At 39.6% G+C, this 18,360-nt stretch overlaps 2 protein-coding genes across 2 annotated transcripts in view; both read left to right on the top strand.

Annotated features, from left to right (window-relative positions):
* EFCAB5 (EF-hand calcium binding domain 5) overlaps window positions 1–9,868 on the top strand; it is a 48,265-nt gene extending 38,397 nt beyond the window's left edge. Inside the window, 3 exon segments of the mRNA XM_080563254.1 lie at window positions 460–1,510; window positions 2,275–2,362; window positions 3,525–9,868. Of these exon segments, the coding sequence (XP_080419380.1) occupies window positions 460–602 (143 nt within the window). The 3' untranslated portion in view covers window positions 603–1,510; window positions 2,275–2,362; window positions 3,525–9,868.
* On the top strand, window positions 1,491–16,619 carry NSRP1 (nuclear speckle splicing regulatory protein 1; the record flags this gene model as incomplete). Its single annotated transcript, XM_080563327.1, has 7 exons — window positions 1,491–1,510; window positions 2,275–2,362; window positions 9,881–9,937; window positions 11,592–11,723; window positions 12,673–12,880; window positions 13,521–13,629; window positions 15,581–16,619. The coding sequence occupies 7 exons, from the start codon at window positions 1,491–1,493 to the stop codon at window positions 16,617–16,619; spliced, it is 1,653 nt and encodes a 550-aa protein (XP_080419453.1).
* Window positions 16,620–18,360: the final 1,741 nt, after the last annotated feature.

Raw genomic sequence — 18,360 nt, 5'->3', positions numbered from 1 at the left:
CCCTGTAATACGGAACAAAGCACTAATAACCTATGCTCTACTCACAGAGCAACCTTGGGAGGTGACTGTATGGTGACCTCTAACAGCATATAATAAAAGATTACTCTTAAATAAAGATTACTCTTTAAATAAATTACTCTTAAATCAAATCTGAGCTTGGAAAAAAAGCACTTTTCTCACTACATTTTTAATTATCAAATGTTTAGCATTAAATAGAGCACTTTATACAACAGGGGACCTACGACAATGCGAAATAAATTATAATAAAAATGAAGCATTCATGTGCTTGACCATTCACTATCATAAAACACCATTTCAAAGCATCGCAATTTTCCAGGGTGGAATTATTGGACTTGGGGAAAACTCCGCTGATGGGATGACCTTCTCTATGCAGTCCTACACAACACTGGCCACAGTTTTGACTTGACCTGTTGCAGTTACAGCTCTTCTTTGTTTCAGGTGTACCTCGAGCAGAGGTGTGGCAGCAGGGCTCAGTTCCAGCCGAGTACCTGTACAACTGGGTGCACACCTGCTTGTCACTGATGGAGATGACGAAGAGCCTACAGAATAAAAAAGCTCCAGCTTTCACCAGCAAAGTCTAGCGTGCCTTCAGCTGAAGCACTAATTCCTTATCTAACCCTAGAGGTTCTGGTATTTGACATCTTTTATTTAATACACTGGTGCTTTATATTTTGGTCTGTTATAATGGTCTGTTGTGTGTTATTAAGAAAAATAAAAACATTAAAGGAGACAATTTTGTTGTTATATCTAGTAAATTTAAAAGCTTATTTAACCTTTTTTTTAAAAAAAATAATTCCAATGAGAAAGAAAGAAGCAGGGAAGAGTTTATGTCTACCAAGCTACAGCGCTCATAAATGATACAGAAAAAAAATTCAAGACTCACTGTCCTTAAAGTACTTTTAAGAAATAATTTTACCTAAAGGTTGTTAATCAGCATTTTTTTTAAGTTCTTCTGAATGTTACAGAAAAGCACAATCATTTTAATATAGAAAGAGAAAAAGCTCTCTTATTGGGACAAAGCCTGAGATTACAGCAAACTTGACTGTCTGCAGCAAGATTTCATCTTTGCAATAACGTTTCTTAGCGGCAGAACCGCTTCTTTAATAAAATTTGATAAAATTTGGGGAAATTAAACTCCACTTTCTTTGCTCGGCCACAAGCGACGCCACCAGGGGACCGGCGGGCACAGGCCCGCTGCCCCCCCCTCAGCCCGCCGCTGAGGGCGCCTCAGGGCGGCGCGGGCCGGCCGCCTCCCCGCTCGGCACTTTCGCCACTCGTCAAAAAAGGCCTTAAAAAAAATCTCTCCAGCCGCCCCCGTCCCCTCCCGGCCCGCTCCCCGCTTCTCCACAGGAGCGGGGCCGGGTGGCGGCAGGGCGGTGAGGCGCCGGGGTGTGGCTCGGGGGCTCGGAGCCGCGAGGAATCTGCGGCCGCCGAACGGCGGCGGCGACTGTGACGGAGCGCGGCCCAAGATGGCGGCGGCCGGCAGGCAGTGAGTGCGGGCGGGCCGCGGGGGGCTCGGGGGGCCCTGCCTCGGGCCGGGGCGAGCCCCGCACAGCCCCGGGGGGGGGCTCCTTCGTCCCGGCCGCGGGGCAGCTCCCGCAGCCCTGCCGTGCTGCTCCGTGAGGCGATGTTTATGGCGCCGCGCTCTGTGGAGAGCCCTTTGCTCTGTGGGGGGCCCAGGGGGAGGCTGAGGGGAGAGGCAGGCCTGGCCTGCCACGACTGCAGGGAGTGTTTCTGAGCGCAAAAACGGGCCGTGTCCGCACCAGGGCCAGTCCTGTGCAGTTAAATGGTGCCTGGGCGGTGTGAGCGGGCTGCAGGCCGCATCCCCTGCTGCTGCCGCCTCAGGGGGCCCGAGCTGCAGGCTGGTGGCACACCGGGTGGGTTCACGGCACCTGCAAAGGCAGCTACAGAGCGGTGTGTGAGGGGTTAAAGCGGCAGGTTGGGCAGCTGGAATTCCTTACTGCTCTGCGGAGGGGAAAAACAAAACATCACATGGAGAACTCAGGGCAAGAGGGGTTTGTGGCCTGATTTAGGAAGGTAATTTTAGTCAGGAATATGGGAAAAGACAGCAGTAGCCATAGGAGAAGCTGGCAAGCTGAGTGCGCTGCTGGAAATGCTGCTCAGATCTGTACTCAAAACATTACACTGATGCTGATCTTTGTTTCTAAAATTGTAAGGAGTAGGTTTTTGATTTGGAACCTACATATTTTGCTGCAAATAATGTTAAAGGTAACTTTTTATATTTTTCCTTAGATATGGGCTTATTATGCCCAAGAAAATGCAGCAGAAGAATCTCGTTTCCAGCAAACTCTCGGTGTTCGCAGATGACTCTGATGAAGAGGTCAGTTCAACAGTTTTCTTTTGAAATATGCCCCATTTTCTGCAAACAGTTTGTTTACAACCATAATGCCTGCATCAGGTTATAGCAGCATTGTTAAGATGTTTATTATCACTTTGAATTTGGGTGTGAAATATGATCTGTGTTTTCTTTAGTTCAACTTCAATGGAAGTAATCATTAATCTCTGCCATCTCTTCCAAAAGCTCATCATATTCGTTTGCAAGAGTTAACGGCATCTAGCCCATAGATTTGTTGGTTACCTAGGTGACCGTGTCTACAAACAGAACAGCCAGTAGTAATCAACGGTTGTTTCTCAAATATTAACTGTATAGTTGTTAAGTGTATTGTATCCTTTAGATTATTGCACGCAGTTTCAATATAATTGATTTATTGTTGGTACTCACTTTAAGCAAAAGCAGAGCTGTACGAACTAAAAGTTTTAAAGAAAAAAAAAGGCAAGTAATAGGAATTGTAATTATCAAAGTACGCACAATCCCTGCAATAATATATCAAAAAATATACAGCTTTCCAGTGACCGCAGAGTTTATTGATAATCTGTGATGTATGGCTACATTGCAGGATGTTGATAGTATTCTTTTATATAGCTGTCTTTATTTTATTAAGTATTACTTTAAGAATATTAGCTTTCTACCTGATCCAGTAGATGGTGCTGCCCACTATAAAAATTACACTTCTGGATGTACTGCTCTACACATGGGGCGCATCCAAGGACTGGCTCGGTGTGTACGCTGGTTTGAACGCTTACAGATACTCAGCTTCTTAAACAGAATTTTTGAAGACTTCAGAGCCAGTAGTTTCATAGCTTACAGGAAAAGGATAGAATTGTGGAGATGAACTCCCTACACAGATGAGAGATACGGTTAACATTTCTTTCTCTGTTTCTGGAGATAAAGTTACAGTTTGCTGGGTATTACCAAGCAGCAATTACCTGTGATGATTTAATCGTAAGGTATCGTGTAATCATAATACAAGAATATTAATCTTTTTTTTCCCCAAAAACCAGAAAATGCTCTTTCTATTGTGTAGTTGAAAAAACAATGCTAATAAAGCATCAAGTAAGCTTTGTTGGTCTCTGACTCCTAGTATAAAAACACTTTTTAATAAACTAGCAGTTGTTTTTTTTTGTCATATTTCTGTGACAAGTTGAGCAATTCCCATCCTCTGTGAGAGGTCAAATCCAGAGTGCCGCTGCTGAAGATGTCTGAATTCCCTCTGCACAGTGCATGAGAGGACTGAGGAGCTTCTTAGTAATATCCACTCAACCCCAAACATGAAACTGCAGCTTACGGGAGGCACAGAGGACAGGAACGTGTCTGAAATCCCATCCCTTTCCTCACTTGACTGCTTTCCTCAGCGCTGTGGGGAGGTGTGTCCCTCTGACTGAGCTCACAGCTGGCACCAGGGCTCTAAAGAGAGGCTTTCCTTCAAACACAGCTGATGGACGTGACGGGGATCCACTGTCCTCCGTGGCAGGAGCCCTTTCCCTTTCTGTGGCAGTATGGGATTTGGTATCCTTCTCTGCACCAAGGGACTGACCCCACATTTTCCAGATCCCAAGGATTGAATTAATCTGTTGTCGTTAAACATTAAATGGTAGGACTGGGAACCCTCAGTGGGTGAGGGGTGACTTGCATTTTTTCTATTTCTGCATTTTCTCTTTTTAATATCTCAACATGAAAGTAAACTAATGCTAATAATAATACTAGTAATAATAACAACGTGTGTTGATGTCAGCTAACTTGTAGCTTAACAGATCAAGTATCATTCCTTTCAGAAGAGCTGACATTTGCTGCCAGGCTGCTCTAAAGACTATTTAAAGTTGTCATGCACATCAGTATGGTACATACCCAGCAAAAAGTAATAATCTCATAACTGCCTTTATCAAAAAGGATCATTTTTAAAAAAGCAAAATTACTTTATTAGTTCAATAATAATTCCAGAGCTTTTCAAGATAAGGAGCAGCATTTGGGAGGGGTTTCATTTCCTGTCTGCTGCCTTATCAGTCAGAACTACATCTCAAATGTCTGGAGATTATGTATTTTTAACTGAACTCTAATAAAGTTTGTGCTGGGAAATCTGCACCCCTGACTTGGTCTGTGATTATATATTAGATACCAAACTTTCAGTCCTTTTTTTTTTTTTTAAATGCTACTATGCATATTTCATTAAGATTTTGCCTGTACCCTTGCTGAAAGAATTCAAAATGTGATCATTTTTACTGTGACTAAGTACATTAATGGATGTTAGTCGCTGATGAAGATGCTCTTTGGGTTAGTTCACAACAATAGAACATCTTGGATAGAAATTTTCTTAGAATAAATTTTCCCAGCGTTGAGTGGCATAAAGTAAATCAGGTGCTTACAGTTATTTCTAGTCAACATAGTCTTGAATTACTTGCCTTCAAAATGAGGAGTTGTTACTGTTTTTAAAAACTGGGGGGAAGGTTGTTATCCCTAGGAATGGCTGTTGTAGAGAACAGAAGTTACATCAGCAAACTACGAGACGTCAGAAATAAACTTCCATTCTGGCATACCGTTACTTGTTGTATATCCATTTTCTCCCAAAATATTATCCCTTTATTCATGCATTGTGATTTCAGAGGTGGCTTGTCAGTATTCCTAGTGGACTGTTCTGTTTTGTTTTGGAATTTAGTTGAAAGTATCTCTCTGTAAATTGAGACTCATTTTGCAGCATGTAAAATTTCTGTGTTAGTGTATCAGAATTACCCAGCATACGTTTTCATGTCTTACCAAGCAACTTTTCAAAGCTGATTTTTTTCTTCAGGATGTCAAGTGTAGGTAAAATATAACCTGTGCGTAGACCACAATAGGTGCTAAATTCACGAGGGAGATCATGGAGTCAGTGTGGATAGTTCTGCCAGTGTATCAGCCTGGTGAGGTCTTTTTCTGTTTGTTTTTTAAGTGACCATCCAAAAGAAAAGTAAAAGGAGTATTTTAAGCAAGCACAAAGAAAGTTGTTTTTTTTTTTTGCTTGAAAATGAGCAGGAAACTATGTCACATGTAGACTCAAATTTTTATTTTTGCTTTAGGTTCCTTTCAAAAAGGACACTGTGACTGATAAAAAGAGTGGAGAACTAATGATAACGACTGGAGTTTATGTGAGAGTTTGCATGCAGAATAAGACTACATAGACTGAGGGGCTCTTAGGTCACTGACAGAAAGGAAGTGGAGAGGAATAACTCCCCAGGAAACGTGTAAAATCAAAAATGATTCAGAGAAAGCAAAGTGATTTTGCTGTTTCTCATAACATGAGCAGTAGGAGATCTCAAGGAATGACCAAGTAGCTGGTTTCATCTAAACACAAGGAAGTTGTTTTTCTCCACACAATGTCTAATTAAGTTGTGGAACTCACTGCCACAGGATATTGTGGCATGGCCAAAGCTATAAATGGGTTCAGGAATGGATTCGTCAAATCAGGGGATGCCGCTGGTGTCAAACAATGGTCCAGGTGCATCCTCCGCTTCAGGAAGTCCCCAGACTTCTAGTTGCTGGAAGCTGGGAGGGTATGTCAAGGAAAGCTAATTCTGTACGGGAGTTGTTTTACACGTTCTTTCTCTTCTCCTTGTACCAGTCACCATGGCTTGTACAGTGTATGAACCGAGGTGAATCTGTTGTGAGTTCTTTTTTTTTTTTTTTCATAGAGGCCTGAGCCTCTTGTACACGTAGTGATTGTGTCCCTGTGCAGGATCTAGTTAGATCATACAGGTCTCTATGAGAGCAAGACCTAAAGATGGTCTCTCTGATGAGACCAGAGCTCTCTAACTGCAGGACCAAGACCCCATTAATGCCCTGATGAGGGGAAAGACAAGAAGGCCCCAACCCTCCTCCATTCCCTTTGGTTGGCCTGGGGCCTGAGGGCTGCCTCGCCAAGGTGAGATGGGAGGAAGCAGAAAATACAGAGAGGAAGCGAAGAGCTGCAGATGAGACCCGAGATGTGGGAAGATGGGGATGTTGTGGCAGGAAGGTAGAGAAAACATGTGGAATCCCACTTTTTAGATGTTGGATTTTTGAAGTTTGAATTGTACTTTTTGTATGAAGCTGTAAATGGTGTGCGGTGCTCTGTTAGAATTGGAACACACCTGAGTCGAGCTAAAAGCATTGGTCAGTAGTTTCAATGTCTAACAGTAAAAATTCTTAATTTGCACGGGTTCTATGTGACTTCAAAGGATAGGGTTAAACCATCTTTTCCTTCTAGAAAATATTAAACTACAAGCTTTGTGCTTCTGAAGAATAGCTTGACTTCAGGGAAAGAGACAGATTTGCTGAGCTTCTGGGGCCTTTAATAAATGGGCAGTTGATAAGTAAAAACAATACAAAAGAACGGGAAGTTCTCATCTATCAGAGCTCATAGCACAACAGGAAATTGTCAACCATAAACCATTAGGGAAGGTGTTTGTTTTCTATAAACTTGCCGCCGTTCTAGGCAAACATATCACAGGTGGACTTCTTTACAATTACATGTACAATAATGAGGATTATATATTACTTTTGTGTTTGTGTAATCTTCGTAGATCAACACATTCATTTCATGTAGGCAGACAAGGAAAACATTCTGAGCAGCGTCTGAAATATTTCGGTGGAATAAAGCTCGCTTTGTAAATAGGGCCGCAGGGTCTGTTCTGTCTGTTAGTGAGCCTTTGCTTTCTGCCGTAATGCGGAGGAGACTCCTCGGTGTTCAGGCACCTTTCAGGAAAGCCAGTGTAAGAGTGTCTGACGGAGGAATCCTTCAGTGGTGACTCTTAATATGTCAAGCAGAGGGACATCATCTTCCCCGAGAGCCAGGAGGAAATCTGGAAATCCAGGTCTTACATTAAATGTTTGTATGTGTTCCGCTGCCAAGTTAAAATAGTCATCTATGTGAAGATCACACTGTTCATATATAGCATTTTTAGAAGAAAGCACGACATAAAAATTACGTACAATATTGTAAATGTTTCTCAACAAGTTCTGCAATCCTGAAAGCTAGAGGGAAATACTGAGGGCTGAAGACAGGATTCTTGTAGGGTGTTATAACCAAATAATGCACTATCCAGCATTCAGTGGATGCAGGCAGGTGGTACCGTACGTACATCTCCCAGTACTGACAGCGTTGCCTTAGCACCATTTTTTTTTTCCTCTTGCTGAGCTTGGAATTGCTTGGTACTGCTCTGACAAAGCACCTTTCAGGATAGTTTTTTAGACGTGGCTACACAGAAGCTTGCAAGTCTCGTTATTATTTGTGGTTTGCCTAGCAGAAAAAAGCCGTGTAGAGGTGATCCCTCTGTGTACCCGTTAGTCCCCCCGCTAACAATCCTAACTATGCTACGTAGGTGGCAGAGGTCCCGAAAACACTCTTCCTGTGTTTTTTTGTGAAATTTGGCATCTGAGTAAAGGACAGACAGCTGAGAATTTGTGATTCTAATTTTTCTCTGCCTGAAGAAGGAATAATTGAGGGACTGCTCAGCACAGGGGTAGCTGTGGATCACACAGAGTGTTGCCCCCCTGACAAATCAGGCAGGTAGGGTGTTTGAGGGGATGATAATGGGAATAAAGAGACAGAGGGCACAAAGGCGCATAAAATGAAAGTCCATTAATTCCGCTGCTTATGGCACAACTTGTTCTGTTTCTGAAATTAACCAGTGACAAAGATTTCAACTGTTTACAGTCTGTCATGTAGAAAATTGTGGAAAAGCACTTAGGTGTCTTTCCTTGTTGACCCATGTGTTGAAACTTCAATAGCATAAGAAAAAGAGGTCATGACACGTTATTACTTGTAAGCATCAGAGGAAATTCAGAGCCCTCTCGTTTAGGGAATCTGTTTGATTTTGCGTTGTGCTAGTTCTGTTTGATTTCAGAAGATCCTAGTTGCTGTTTCAGGGTCCCTGCTAGTTGGTTTTCTGCTTAATTTTATTAGAGCTGATTACACAATCTCTTCTCTTTTTAGAAAGAGATAGAGAGCGTGTACTCCGAGGTGGTGGGGCACTGGAACGGGCTGCCCAGAGAAGCTGTGGATGCCCCAGCCCTGGGGCAGGTTGGATGGGGCTTTGGGCAACCTGGTGTGGTGGGAGGTGGCAGGGGCTTGGGACTGAGTGGGCTTTAAGGTCTCTTCCACCCCAAACTGTTCCGTGTTTCTGTGAATCTATGCACTAGTCAAAGCCGCAAAGCTTGGGAAGCTGCCAAAACACAAGAGGATTTTTTCCTTCCTATTTCTGCTTTTTAAGATGAAGCGATATCTAATTACATAAACAAGGACAGGAGTCCTGACATTTATAGTGCGTCTGTTTAATAAACAGTATTATCTCTTGGTTCAGAAAAGATAGAAATTAAAAGACAAAACTAAATAAAACTCAGTCGTGTTTTTTGTTTGTTCGTTTGAGTTATTTGTTTTTAGAAAGTATGCAGATTAGGAAATGCTTTCAGTAGTGGATACTCTTTTTTCTTGGGGAAGATTAGTATTGCTGCTTTCTAGCTTACTTATCTTGGAATATTAACCATTAATGCCTGAAGTACATGCTGTTCAAATTAGCAGCATTCTTGTTTTTAAAAAAACAGAACTAATGATACCGATCAAACTTGAAATATTGCCAAATCTTTTTGGATATTTCTATGAAAGCAGTTCTCCCATGGCGTTGTCAGTAAGAATGTCTGCTCGGCGCTGTCACTTCTCTGTTGAAATTTACACATGGGAAGCAATATGTTATTCTGAACAGCACCTATTTCACAGAGTATTAGAAGTATAATTCAAAAACCATTGAGAATATTTATCCTTCTGTATTCTTAAGTACACAGTTTGCAAGAACATTCAGATGGTTTTGATACATAAATTGATAGGAAGATATCATTCCAATTTCTGATGATTTGGGGTGGTCTGTGTTTTGTTTTGTTTTTTTTTTTTTTTTTTTCTCCTAGCAACAACTGAAAGTTTAGTGGTTGTAAGAGTGCACAGGTGTATCACAGGCATTATCTCTTAGGAATATGTTTCGGTTTTCACCTTAGATACCCTTTGCTAGGTGTTTTGACTGCTGATGTGCTAGCTTCATGTACCAACAGACTGACCCTCGCTGCAGTGGAGGGATATGGCTTTTCTACGAGTTTTTTGGCAGCGGTTGGAAAAAGGCATTGAGACAAAACAATTTCCACAGACCTCCTCATGTCTCTGAGCGTTTCTTGAGCAGAGAGTGCTTGGTTTGTGAAATAGCACGAAATTGTTTGTAGCTTTTGAGGTACACTGTAAAATTGTGTTCTTAAACTCATCACCGTTTTTATAAAAGACATACATATGTTGAGGTAGGGCAGTATTTTGCTCACAGAAAAGGCTGATTCGTTGTACACTTACGAATGAACTTTTAGTTTTTCTTGCTTATGGAAAAATGCTGTTGAAATGAGAGACTGCCTAATGCAAGGAGGCTGTTTAGATAACTGTTCATTAGAATGGCAGAAAAATAATATGAGCTGTGTCAATGTAATTAATTTTATTTCTGCAATGTTTTTTTCTTACAGCCATCTGTTGGTGAAAGTCTTCAGAAAGAAGCATTGAAAAAACAAGTGATGAAACAGGTAAGGTGCAGTGGAGACTCTTCATGCCCGTGACAAATTTGGAAATGAGTGCATTTACTATCCACAGAGAAATGGGAGTTTTAACGTGTATTTGGTTATTTGTCTTCAGGCAAGCAGCCAGTTCAGCACAGCTGCAGTTACACACGTTTTATTTGCTGGCAAAGGTGCCAGAAATTCCAGCTAAGAATAAGAAATTCTTGCTCCTGTCCTTTTACTCTTGCACCTTTGTGTTGGAATAGTGGCTTATGAACCTGTGCTGCTACTGAGACCTGTGAAATAAGCAGCCTGACAGTGCAGACCTAAAAGCAGGGCTGTGGACAGAGGAGTAAATGGGACACAGGGAAGACAAAAAAAACCTCGATGGAGTGAGTGAAGCTGAGGAGCTTTCTAATCTGGCTTTGCCAGTGACATCAGTGTATGTGGATGTGCATTTTTATCTGGTTTCTGCTGTATTGATAAAATGTATTCCCTTCCTAAACTTCCTCCATAAATTGTTTGCCAGTGTGTTCGTTTTTTTTCAGTTCTTTATGTGATAATGTATCCCAAAATGCATTGCCGTATATCCTGCTGATTCTGCACATCCTGCAGGCAGTGTGCTTCCCAATTTTTCTGAAGTATACTTGAAAAGACAAAGGAAGTGAGAAAGTCCTTTACTAGCTTTTGGCCTCCTGTCTTGACTGAATGAAAATATAACTCAAATTATATGGTTTGTGTTTAAGTGTGATCAAAATCATGGAATCAAATAGAATGTGATTCTATTTTTTACTGCAGTTACAGAATGAAATTTACTATTCCTAATTCTAGGCTTCCACACAGATGTCTTTCAAAGATAAGACTTGTTGTAATCAAGATGGTCTTTTTGTTACTCTGGTCAACAGATTAAGGATGTTATAAAATGCGTGGATTTTTTTAAACTTTACCAGTAGGCAAATGCTCATGATTATTTTCCAGAAGCATTATAATTGGAATCTAAAGTATTCTAAATACGGAAAGATAAAATTGTAACCAATTACACTTCCCATTTTATTAAATAATTGCAGAAACATAATTGTGTATTTTCAGAGTTAGAGTTACCCTTTTAAAAATTCCTCATGGTTCTATAATTTTGTGCATTTCTCTTTGCAGCATAAAATTTCTTTAAACATGAAATTCTCAAAGCCTTTCCTCTAGCAAAGATTTTCTTTCACTTTTGTGGGCACGATTGTTCTTTTTTTGGGTTCTTCTTGCTATAACCAGAGTAGCTGTAGAACTGCCTAATGAAAGGTCTACGACTGAGGTTTAACACAGAACCGGTCGTAACTTAAAACAGTAAAAATTTAAGTTTAATCAATACAAATCAAAGCTTGTATTGTGGCATAAAATGCATTGATATTTTCAGTTTCTCAAACTGTTTTGTTTGTAGAATGTAATGTTACAAAGTATTGTTGTTGTGTTGGTTTTTTTTAATATTTAAATATATGCCAACAGTGGGCCTGTGACTGTTATTGAGGAGTAAGTTATACAGAAGAAACATGAGTTTTACTTTTAAAAAAAGCTCCAGACCTATTGAAGACATAGTATGAAGGAAAAAGATATTTATGCTCCATTCATTTAACATATTCGTGCTTCATTCCTTTATCTTTTCTTCCCCACACTTGTGTTTTGTTTGTTTTAGACTAAATTGGAAATTCAGAAGGCTTTGTCAGAAGATGCTACAGTGTATGAGTATGACAGTATTTATGATGAAATGCAGCAGAAGAAGAAAGAAAATAATGCCAGAATGTTATCAGGAAACGATGAGAAAAAGGTTGATACTTGAAAATGTATGCTGTCTGTCTTATCTCTGTATGCTTGGAATAACTACAATCGCTTAACTTCTAAGCTTTGCCAAAATTGTTCTCTAATGGGGCATGCAAGGTTGTACTCAAATTCTGTTACCTAAGGTAGTAATTTGCAAAAATGTTGGTAGAACTACAAGTTCATCAGATACTGCAGAGCCCTGATCCTGTGGTACTCAGGAGTGCAGCAGACTGCAAGTTTCCCACCCAACTTAGGATGTCTAGCATATCTTTCTCTATTTGTTAAGAGACTTTTATAGTGGGATAATGGGGTTAGAGGCAATGGGCCCTGCAGCAATATGACTTCTGATAATAAAGGAAATTGAACATAAATTGTCCCTTCTCACTCACTGGTGTGCTCACAGGAAACCTGTCAGAAGACTAAAGTAATTACCTTTCGTTGGTGAAATGTGAGCCAGTTTTCACAGCCCAATGCCTGATTTCAAAACATTGCAGGATTATCCTGACAAATGATATTTTTGTATTTACTTATTCTATTTCGTTTGAACGCGCTTGTCAGGTTATGTGGATATAAAAGAAAGCTTTCTTCTCCCTTACATCAATAGAAAGGCAAGACTTTACAAGACAGAAGACAGGGTTGAGAAGTAGAAAAAAAAGATTTAGTTTCACTCACAGAAAAAGTCATCCTAGTCAAAGTTGGGCTGAATGTTTTCACTGAATACAGCAACCTGTGTTGTTATTGGGAAGCATGCCACAATAGTGACCTAAAGGGATGATAGTTTAACATTGCTGTTGGTGTGAGAATGTGTTAAATTAGCTTCTGTCATTTTTTTTCCTATTACTTCTATTTTTCTATTATTTCTATTCTGTCAACATCTCCAGCAGTCCCAATTTGTGTTTTCTTAGCCACCTTAATTATCTCTCATCATTAAACTTTTTTTTTCCTTCCTATTTTAGCCTAGATACATCCACAATATCCTCAAAGCAGCTGAGATTAGAAAGAAGGAACAAGAAAAAAGAATGGAAAGAAAAATTCAGAAAGAGCGTGAAATGGAAGGAGGAGAGTTTGATCACAAAGAGGCTTTTGTGACTTCGGCCTATAAGAAGAAGCTGCAAGAGAGAGCTGAGGAGGAGGAAAGAGAAAGAAGACAGGCCGCTCTGGAGGGTGAGATTAACACTGAACCAGCATACCTCTTAAAAAGAAGTATGGCCTTGTACATGTTTACAGCATTGTCATCTGGTCTTTCTGTAAGGCTTGATATAGTTTCAATATCAAAAAGGAGCAGATAACAGACACTGAATCAGATCCCGCTTTCCGTCTGTTATTTTCCCTTGTACAGGTTACTGAAGGAACAGGGGAAGCTCCTCCATTTGTGTGTCAGTACTATTTGGGCTTTAATTTTTGAGGAAGTGTCAGTTACTGAAGGAGGACTTCTAAGCCTGGAGTACAATTATGCTTGCGCTCCCTAACCAGATATTCTGTAGTGTCACAGAAATAGGCATAAAAATTAGAACTATAAATAGATGTTAGAATAACAAACAAGATATATTGGACAGACATGTAATCTCCTGCATTTTTTAGCATCTTGAATGAGGTAATTCTGGTCTAGTGGACCTCTGTCTGTTTCAGCCTTCTTAAAACATGGCCTGCTATGAGGTTGGATTGGCTTGCTCAGAGCTTTTTGCACTCCAGGCTTGAAAACCTCCAGGGTGGAGATGGCACTCTTGGTGTCTTTACCAATTGTGAATTGTGTCTGATGAGTATTTATAACACGCTAAATCCAACCTTGCTTTTTTTCCCTTAGCATACTTGGATGTGACCAAACAGAAGGATCTCAGTGGATTTTACAGACATCTTTTAAACCAGAGGGTAGGGGAAGAAGAGATGCCGAAATGCAGCTTCCGTGAAGCCAGGTACGATGCAATTCCAGAAAGCTTTCACGTATAAAACAGCTGCTGGTTGATTGTGGTTCCAGATTTAATGGAATACCACAAGAAATAGGGAATAGTATATCACACAGGTAGGGGTAACCTGATCACTTCAGAATCACAGAATGCTTTATACATACCTCTAGTTAACAAAATTATTTGGAAAATGTCCAGTGATCATCAATGGTATAGACTATAAGACAGCAACAAGGAAGACAGGGATATGGTTAAAAAGTGTCAGAGAACAGTCATACTTGTAACAGTACTTTATATTATTCTACCTATGTTTACTTCGGTTTACATAGTATTTTGCAATCTGCATTAAGTTAAATATTTTGAACCACGAAGGAGGCAAAAAGTAAAATAAAATAATGGGCATATAGAGGTAAGTCATAGGAAATGTTGATATGAATTTCTTGAAAAAAATGTCGAACTCTAACATTGTACTTATTGTACTAGATTACGTGTTTGGTATAAAGATATGCCACCTGTTGGAATTAATAGGAAAAGGTAGTGTAAAAGAAATAGGAAGTAAGAAATACAACTGGAAGAAGAGCAGAACAGCTTCCTGAATTTAAGCAAAAAATGTGAAATTTGCAGCCACAGTTTCATCATTTGAGACTTAAAGTATTAGTATACCTACATGTTTGGAAAAACATCCTGGCTTCCACCAGAGAGAAAAACCTGCATGATTTCAGTGGCTTACAAAGATTGCTACTGAGGTGGTTAAATGAATTTTGCTTTTTATGGTTTCTTCTTTTTTTTATTGATGAAATCATTATTATTCTCTTGAATCTGTGTAAAACAGTAGCAATAGTGTTTCTAGTGTAAGTAAACAGCCCACATAGTTTTCTATTTGCTTTAATAGGTCTTTCAAAGCCTCTTCAGTAAAATGTGGTTTTTTACTGCGTAGAGATCATCTGAAATGGTGGTTTCTTAATCTTGCATATTAAGGAAGTGTTTCTTCTGCGAGTTGTATATAAAGTTAATTTGTGGGAAAGCAAATAGTACTTTAGATGGTGCTCCCAAAAAACCTTTCGTGTGAGCTCCAGCTTATATTTTAATCTTTCTTAGGGTGGTACTGTAGAAAACAGAGAGAACACAGCTTGACTTTCAGATCTCAGAATTTGCCGTACATTAATTTTAGTTAATTGGGTTAATAAAGTAGATTATTGGATTTTCCAACTTAATTTTTTAGTCATTGTTGAAAGACTTGAAAGCATGCATCAAACAATCTAATTGGATGGCGTGCTGATTCATAAGAATTTACCGCAGCCTGTAACTGCAGCTGTATGATTAGGAAGAGGAGACATATGGCTTGTGTGTGATTAAACATGCATTTCCATCAGTCAGAAAAGAATGATGAAGCATAACTTCTTCTGCCCAGTTCCCAAATTTGTCCTTCATGGATCGTCTTTTTTGTTTAAGAATCTATGAACTGTTAAAAAGTTATATTTAGTCACAAGAACGAGAACTTCAGAAATACTGGAGTAAAAATCTACTACTTCTAATGGAAGCTATGCTCCCACTTCTGTGAACAAAAACATACAACGTGCTTCTTCTTTGGACAATTATTTGGTATGAATAGAAGAATGAACACATAGGAAAAAACATGTAGCTTGCCAGAAAGCTTACACAAGAACACAAATCTCTGTTCTGTTCTTTAGAAGGAGACTGCAGATACTTAACCATACTCATTGTTTTAGATAAATTCATCAGCTTTCATTCACCAGTGAACCATATGCAGATTTTTCATAGAAATCATTTATGCTGGATTCCTGGAACCTGAGCTACAGATAGATTTGCTTTCTTAGACTTCTCAGCAGCATCTTTTGTTTACAGTCTTGCTTAAGACCTGACCAGAAGTCAGTGTGTAGAAAAGTCTGAGACTTCAGGCCGTGTAATGTTTTTTTTCTTTTTTAACATAAAAATGTAGGATAAAGGAAGAAAAACCTAACGCTAGTTATGATGAATCCGACCAAAGGAACAAAGGCCCACACGAAAGGCAAAGACTCAAGCCCCCTGCTAAGGAAGAGGATAATCCAGATGCTGATACCGACATAGGAAGTGATAGTAACGATGATGATAAGAGAAACAAGAATAGTAAAGTAAATTTGAAAAGGAAGAAAAGGAGAGACAGCTTTGTGAGCAGTGAAGAGGAGGCTAAACATCACAAGCACCAGAGGCATTCCAGGTCACCAAGTTCATCCAGTGTGGAGGAAGAGCTGCGCACAAAAGCCCAGACAAATCATCAGACAAAGAGGGGAGAGAGCAGATCAGACAGAAGGGGAAATGACGAACAATACAGGGAAAAAGATTACGAGAGAAGTAGGACCCATGAAAAGGATCACCACAGGGAAAAGGAAGAGCGACATAGACATGGGGATCATGCTACTAAAGATAATTACAGAAGGAGAGAAGAACAAGATGATAAACAAAGGAGGAAGGAAAGAAAAGAGAGGGAGGGACATGCAAGAGAATGGAGGAAGGCAAAAGAGAGAGAGGAGAAGTGTTCAGAAAAGGAACGAGAAAAAGAAAGAATAAGAAGTGGTAAAGATAGGTCCAGTGATAGAGAGAAGGAGAGAGGAGAGAAATGCAGAGAAAAGGAAGATCATGTAAAGGATAGGAGAGAAAAATATGGTAGTGATGAAAAACACAGAGACGGGAGGGAAAACAGTCCCGCATCTTTAGAAAAAGATGGAGAGACTGATTTGGAAATGGAGAGGAAGGGAAAAGAGAGAGAGGTGGATGAGAAGAGAAGCTCCAGCTCTAGACATTTGTCTGAGCAGAAGCGTAAAGCTGGAGAAGAAGGGGAGAAAGAGGAGAAAGAACAAACACACAAAGCGTCTGAGAGCATGAGCAAATTTGCCAAACGGAGCAATGAAGAGACAGTCATGTCAGCAAGGGACCGCTATTTGGCAAGGCAAATGGCACGTGTCAGTGCCAAACCTTACATTGAGAAAGAAGAAGATTAACGCTGCTGTGGTGGACGAAAACACTTGGTCTCTCAACCAAGAGGAAAATCCACTGCTGCATGGACTCGTGTACAGAAGTAAAAGTGTACCTTAGCTATTTATTCTTGGCTTTCATTTAAAAAAATTCTGTGTTCTATAACAGAAGAACATCTTTTGAAATGGATTAATGGATCAGTTGATACACACCCTTAGTCAGTTTATACAGTCAAAGTATTAAATTTGTTTGAATCAATCCACCCTTGCCTGCAGTATCCTATCCCTGTTGTGTTTTATTTTTCATCTGAAGATTCTGGGAAGTTCTAGGAATGTTAAACAGCCTAAAGTGAAAATTCCTGCCCCAGGCAGCCCCTACTCCTCTCACCAGCTGAAGCAGAATGAGCTCTTTAAACTCATAATGCTTTAAGGCTCTCAGGCCTTACCAAGAGTTATCAGTGCCCAGAGATGCTCCCAAAAATAAGAAACATACCTGTAAAAGAGGAAGAAAGGCCAGCAAAACAGCCCGAACAACAATCCAGGAGATGTCTGTATGTAGTATGATGTTCGGGAAGTTAAATGCATATTGACATACGGAATTTGTATATATGTGTGGGCTTTGGTTTTAGGGACCTGATGTACAGAAATACTTAAATAAAGTGTAAGATAAGTACTACATGTAATGTGTGGGTCTTTTTGAATGCTTGAGTTATTTTACTGGAAATAGCTTCATCTTTTTTTGTATGTGAAGTAAGATAAATGCATCCTTTTTCATGTATTGCAGTCATATTTGCTTGTTCTGATGGAGGTACTACTTTAGATTTGTCAGTCTGTCTGTTCAGACAATCTATCACTTTTGTCTCATAATAACATGAACTAAAAATAATAAGTTTTTATAAGTGCCACAAAGATGATTTTGAACACTTAGATAATCAAAGTCGTTTTAAAGCAGTCCTAGTTTCAGAACAAAACCTATGACAATCAAATGTTTGTATGGGAAATAATAACCCTTGTTCCTGGCCAAGATTTTAAAATGTTGGACTGCTATCTTTTTCTTTCCAGATTCCTTGAAATTATTTATTTTCAAAAAAACCCTTTTGATTTTCTAATTCTCTTACTTCAAAAAACTTCTGTGGTGCTTTCTCAAATATGACTTTCATAGCCCAGGTCTTGTGAGCTGATCATTTGCTGCTAAGACTGGGGAAACTTGAAATGTGTCATTTTAAGAAACTCATCAGGAAGGGCACACGGTATGATTCACTTAACTGCAGTAGTTTGTAGTAGGAAGAACAGCTGAGTCATTTGTGTTTTTGTGTCCTAGTTTTAGTAAATGCTGCCAAAACCTTTGGGCTCCTTTTTGACATGTTATAAAATAACGTATCTCAGAATAGAACCAATTGGAGTTTTGTTTGATCTGTATTTTCCCTTTTCCTTATGATACGCTTATGTTTTCTTTGGTGGGGAAATATGTTAGGCTTATAAATAGGAAACATATAAGTAGAAATGTTTGTGTTTGACTAATCCTCTTTACAATTTTTTATTTAATTTTTCCCAGATGAAGCTCAAAAAAAAAATTTTGGTTTTACCTTGCCTTCTTACTTAAATCAAGTAGCTAAGCATTTATTCCAAGTGTGGATCGGTTTGGTTTTGATGTTCTGTCTAAACAAATGTCATGCACATTGTTTTTTTCTGTTGGAATAGAATGAAAGTGGAGTATTTAGCAGTGGAAAAGGTTCAGACAGCAAACGAAATACTCTGCTTTTTGTCA

Source organism: Anser brachyrhynchus (genome assembly GCF_964034855.1).
Source record: "Anser brachyrhynchus genome assembly, chromosome: 20".
Taxonomy (NCBI): Eukaryota; Metazoa; Chordata; class Aves; order Anseriformes; family Anatidae; genus Anser; species Anser brachyrhynchus.
This window is presented reverse-complemented; position numbering and strand designations above follow the sequence as displayed.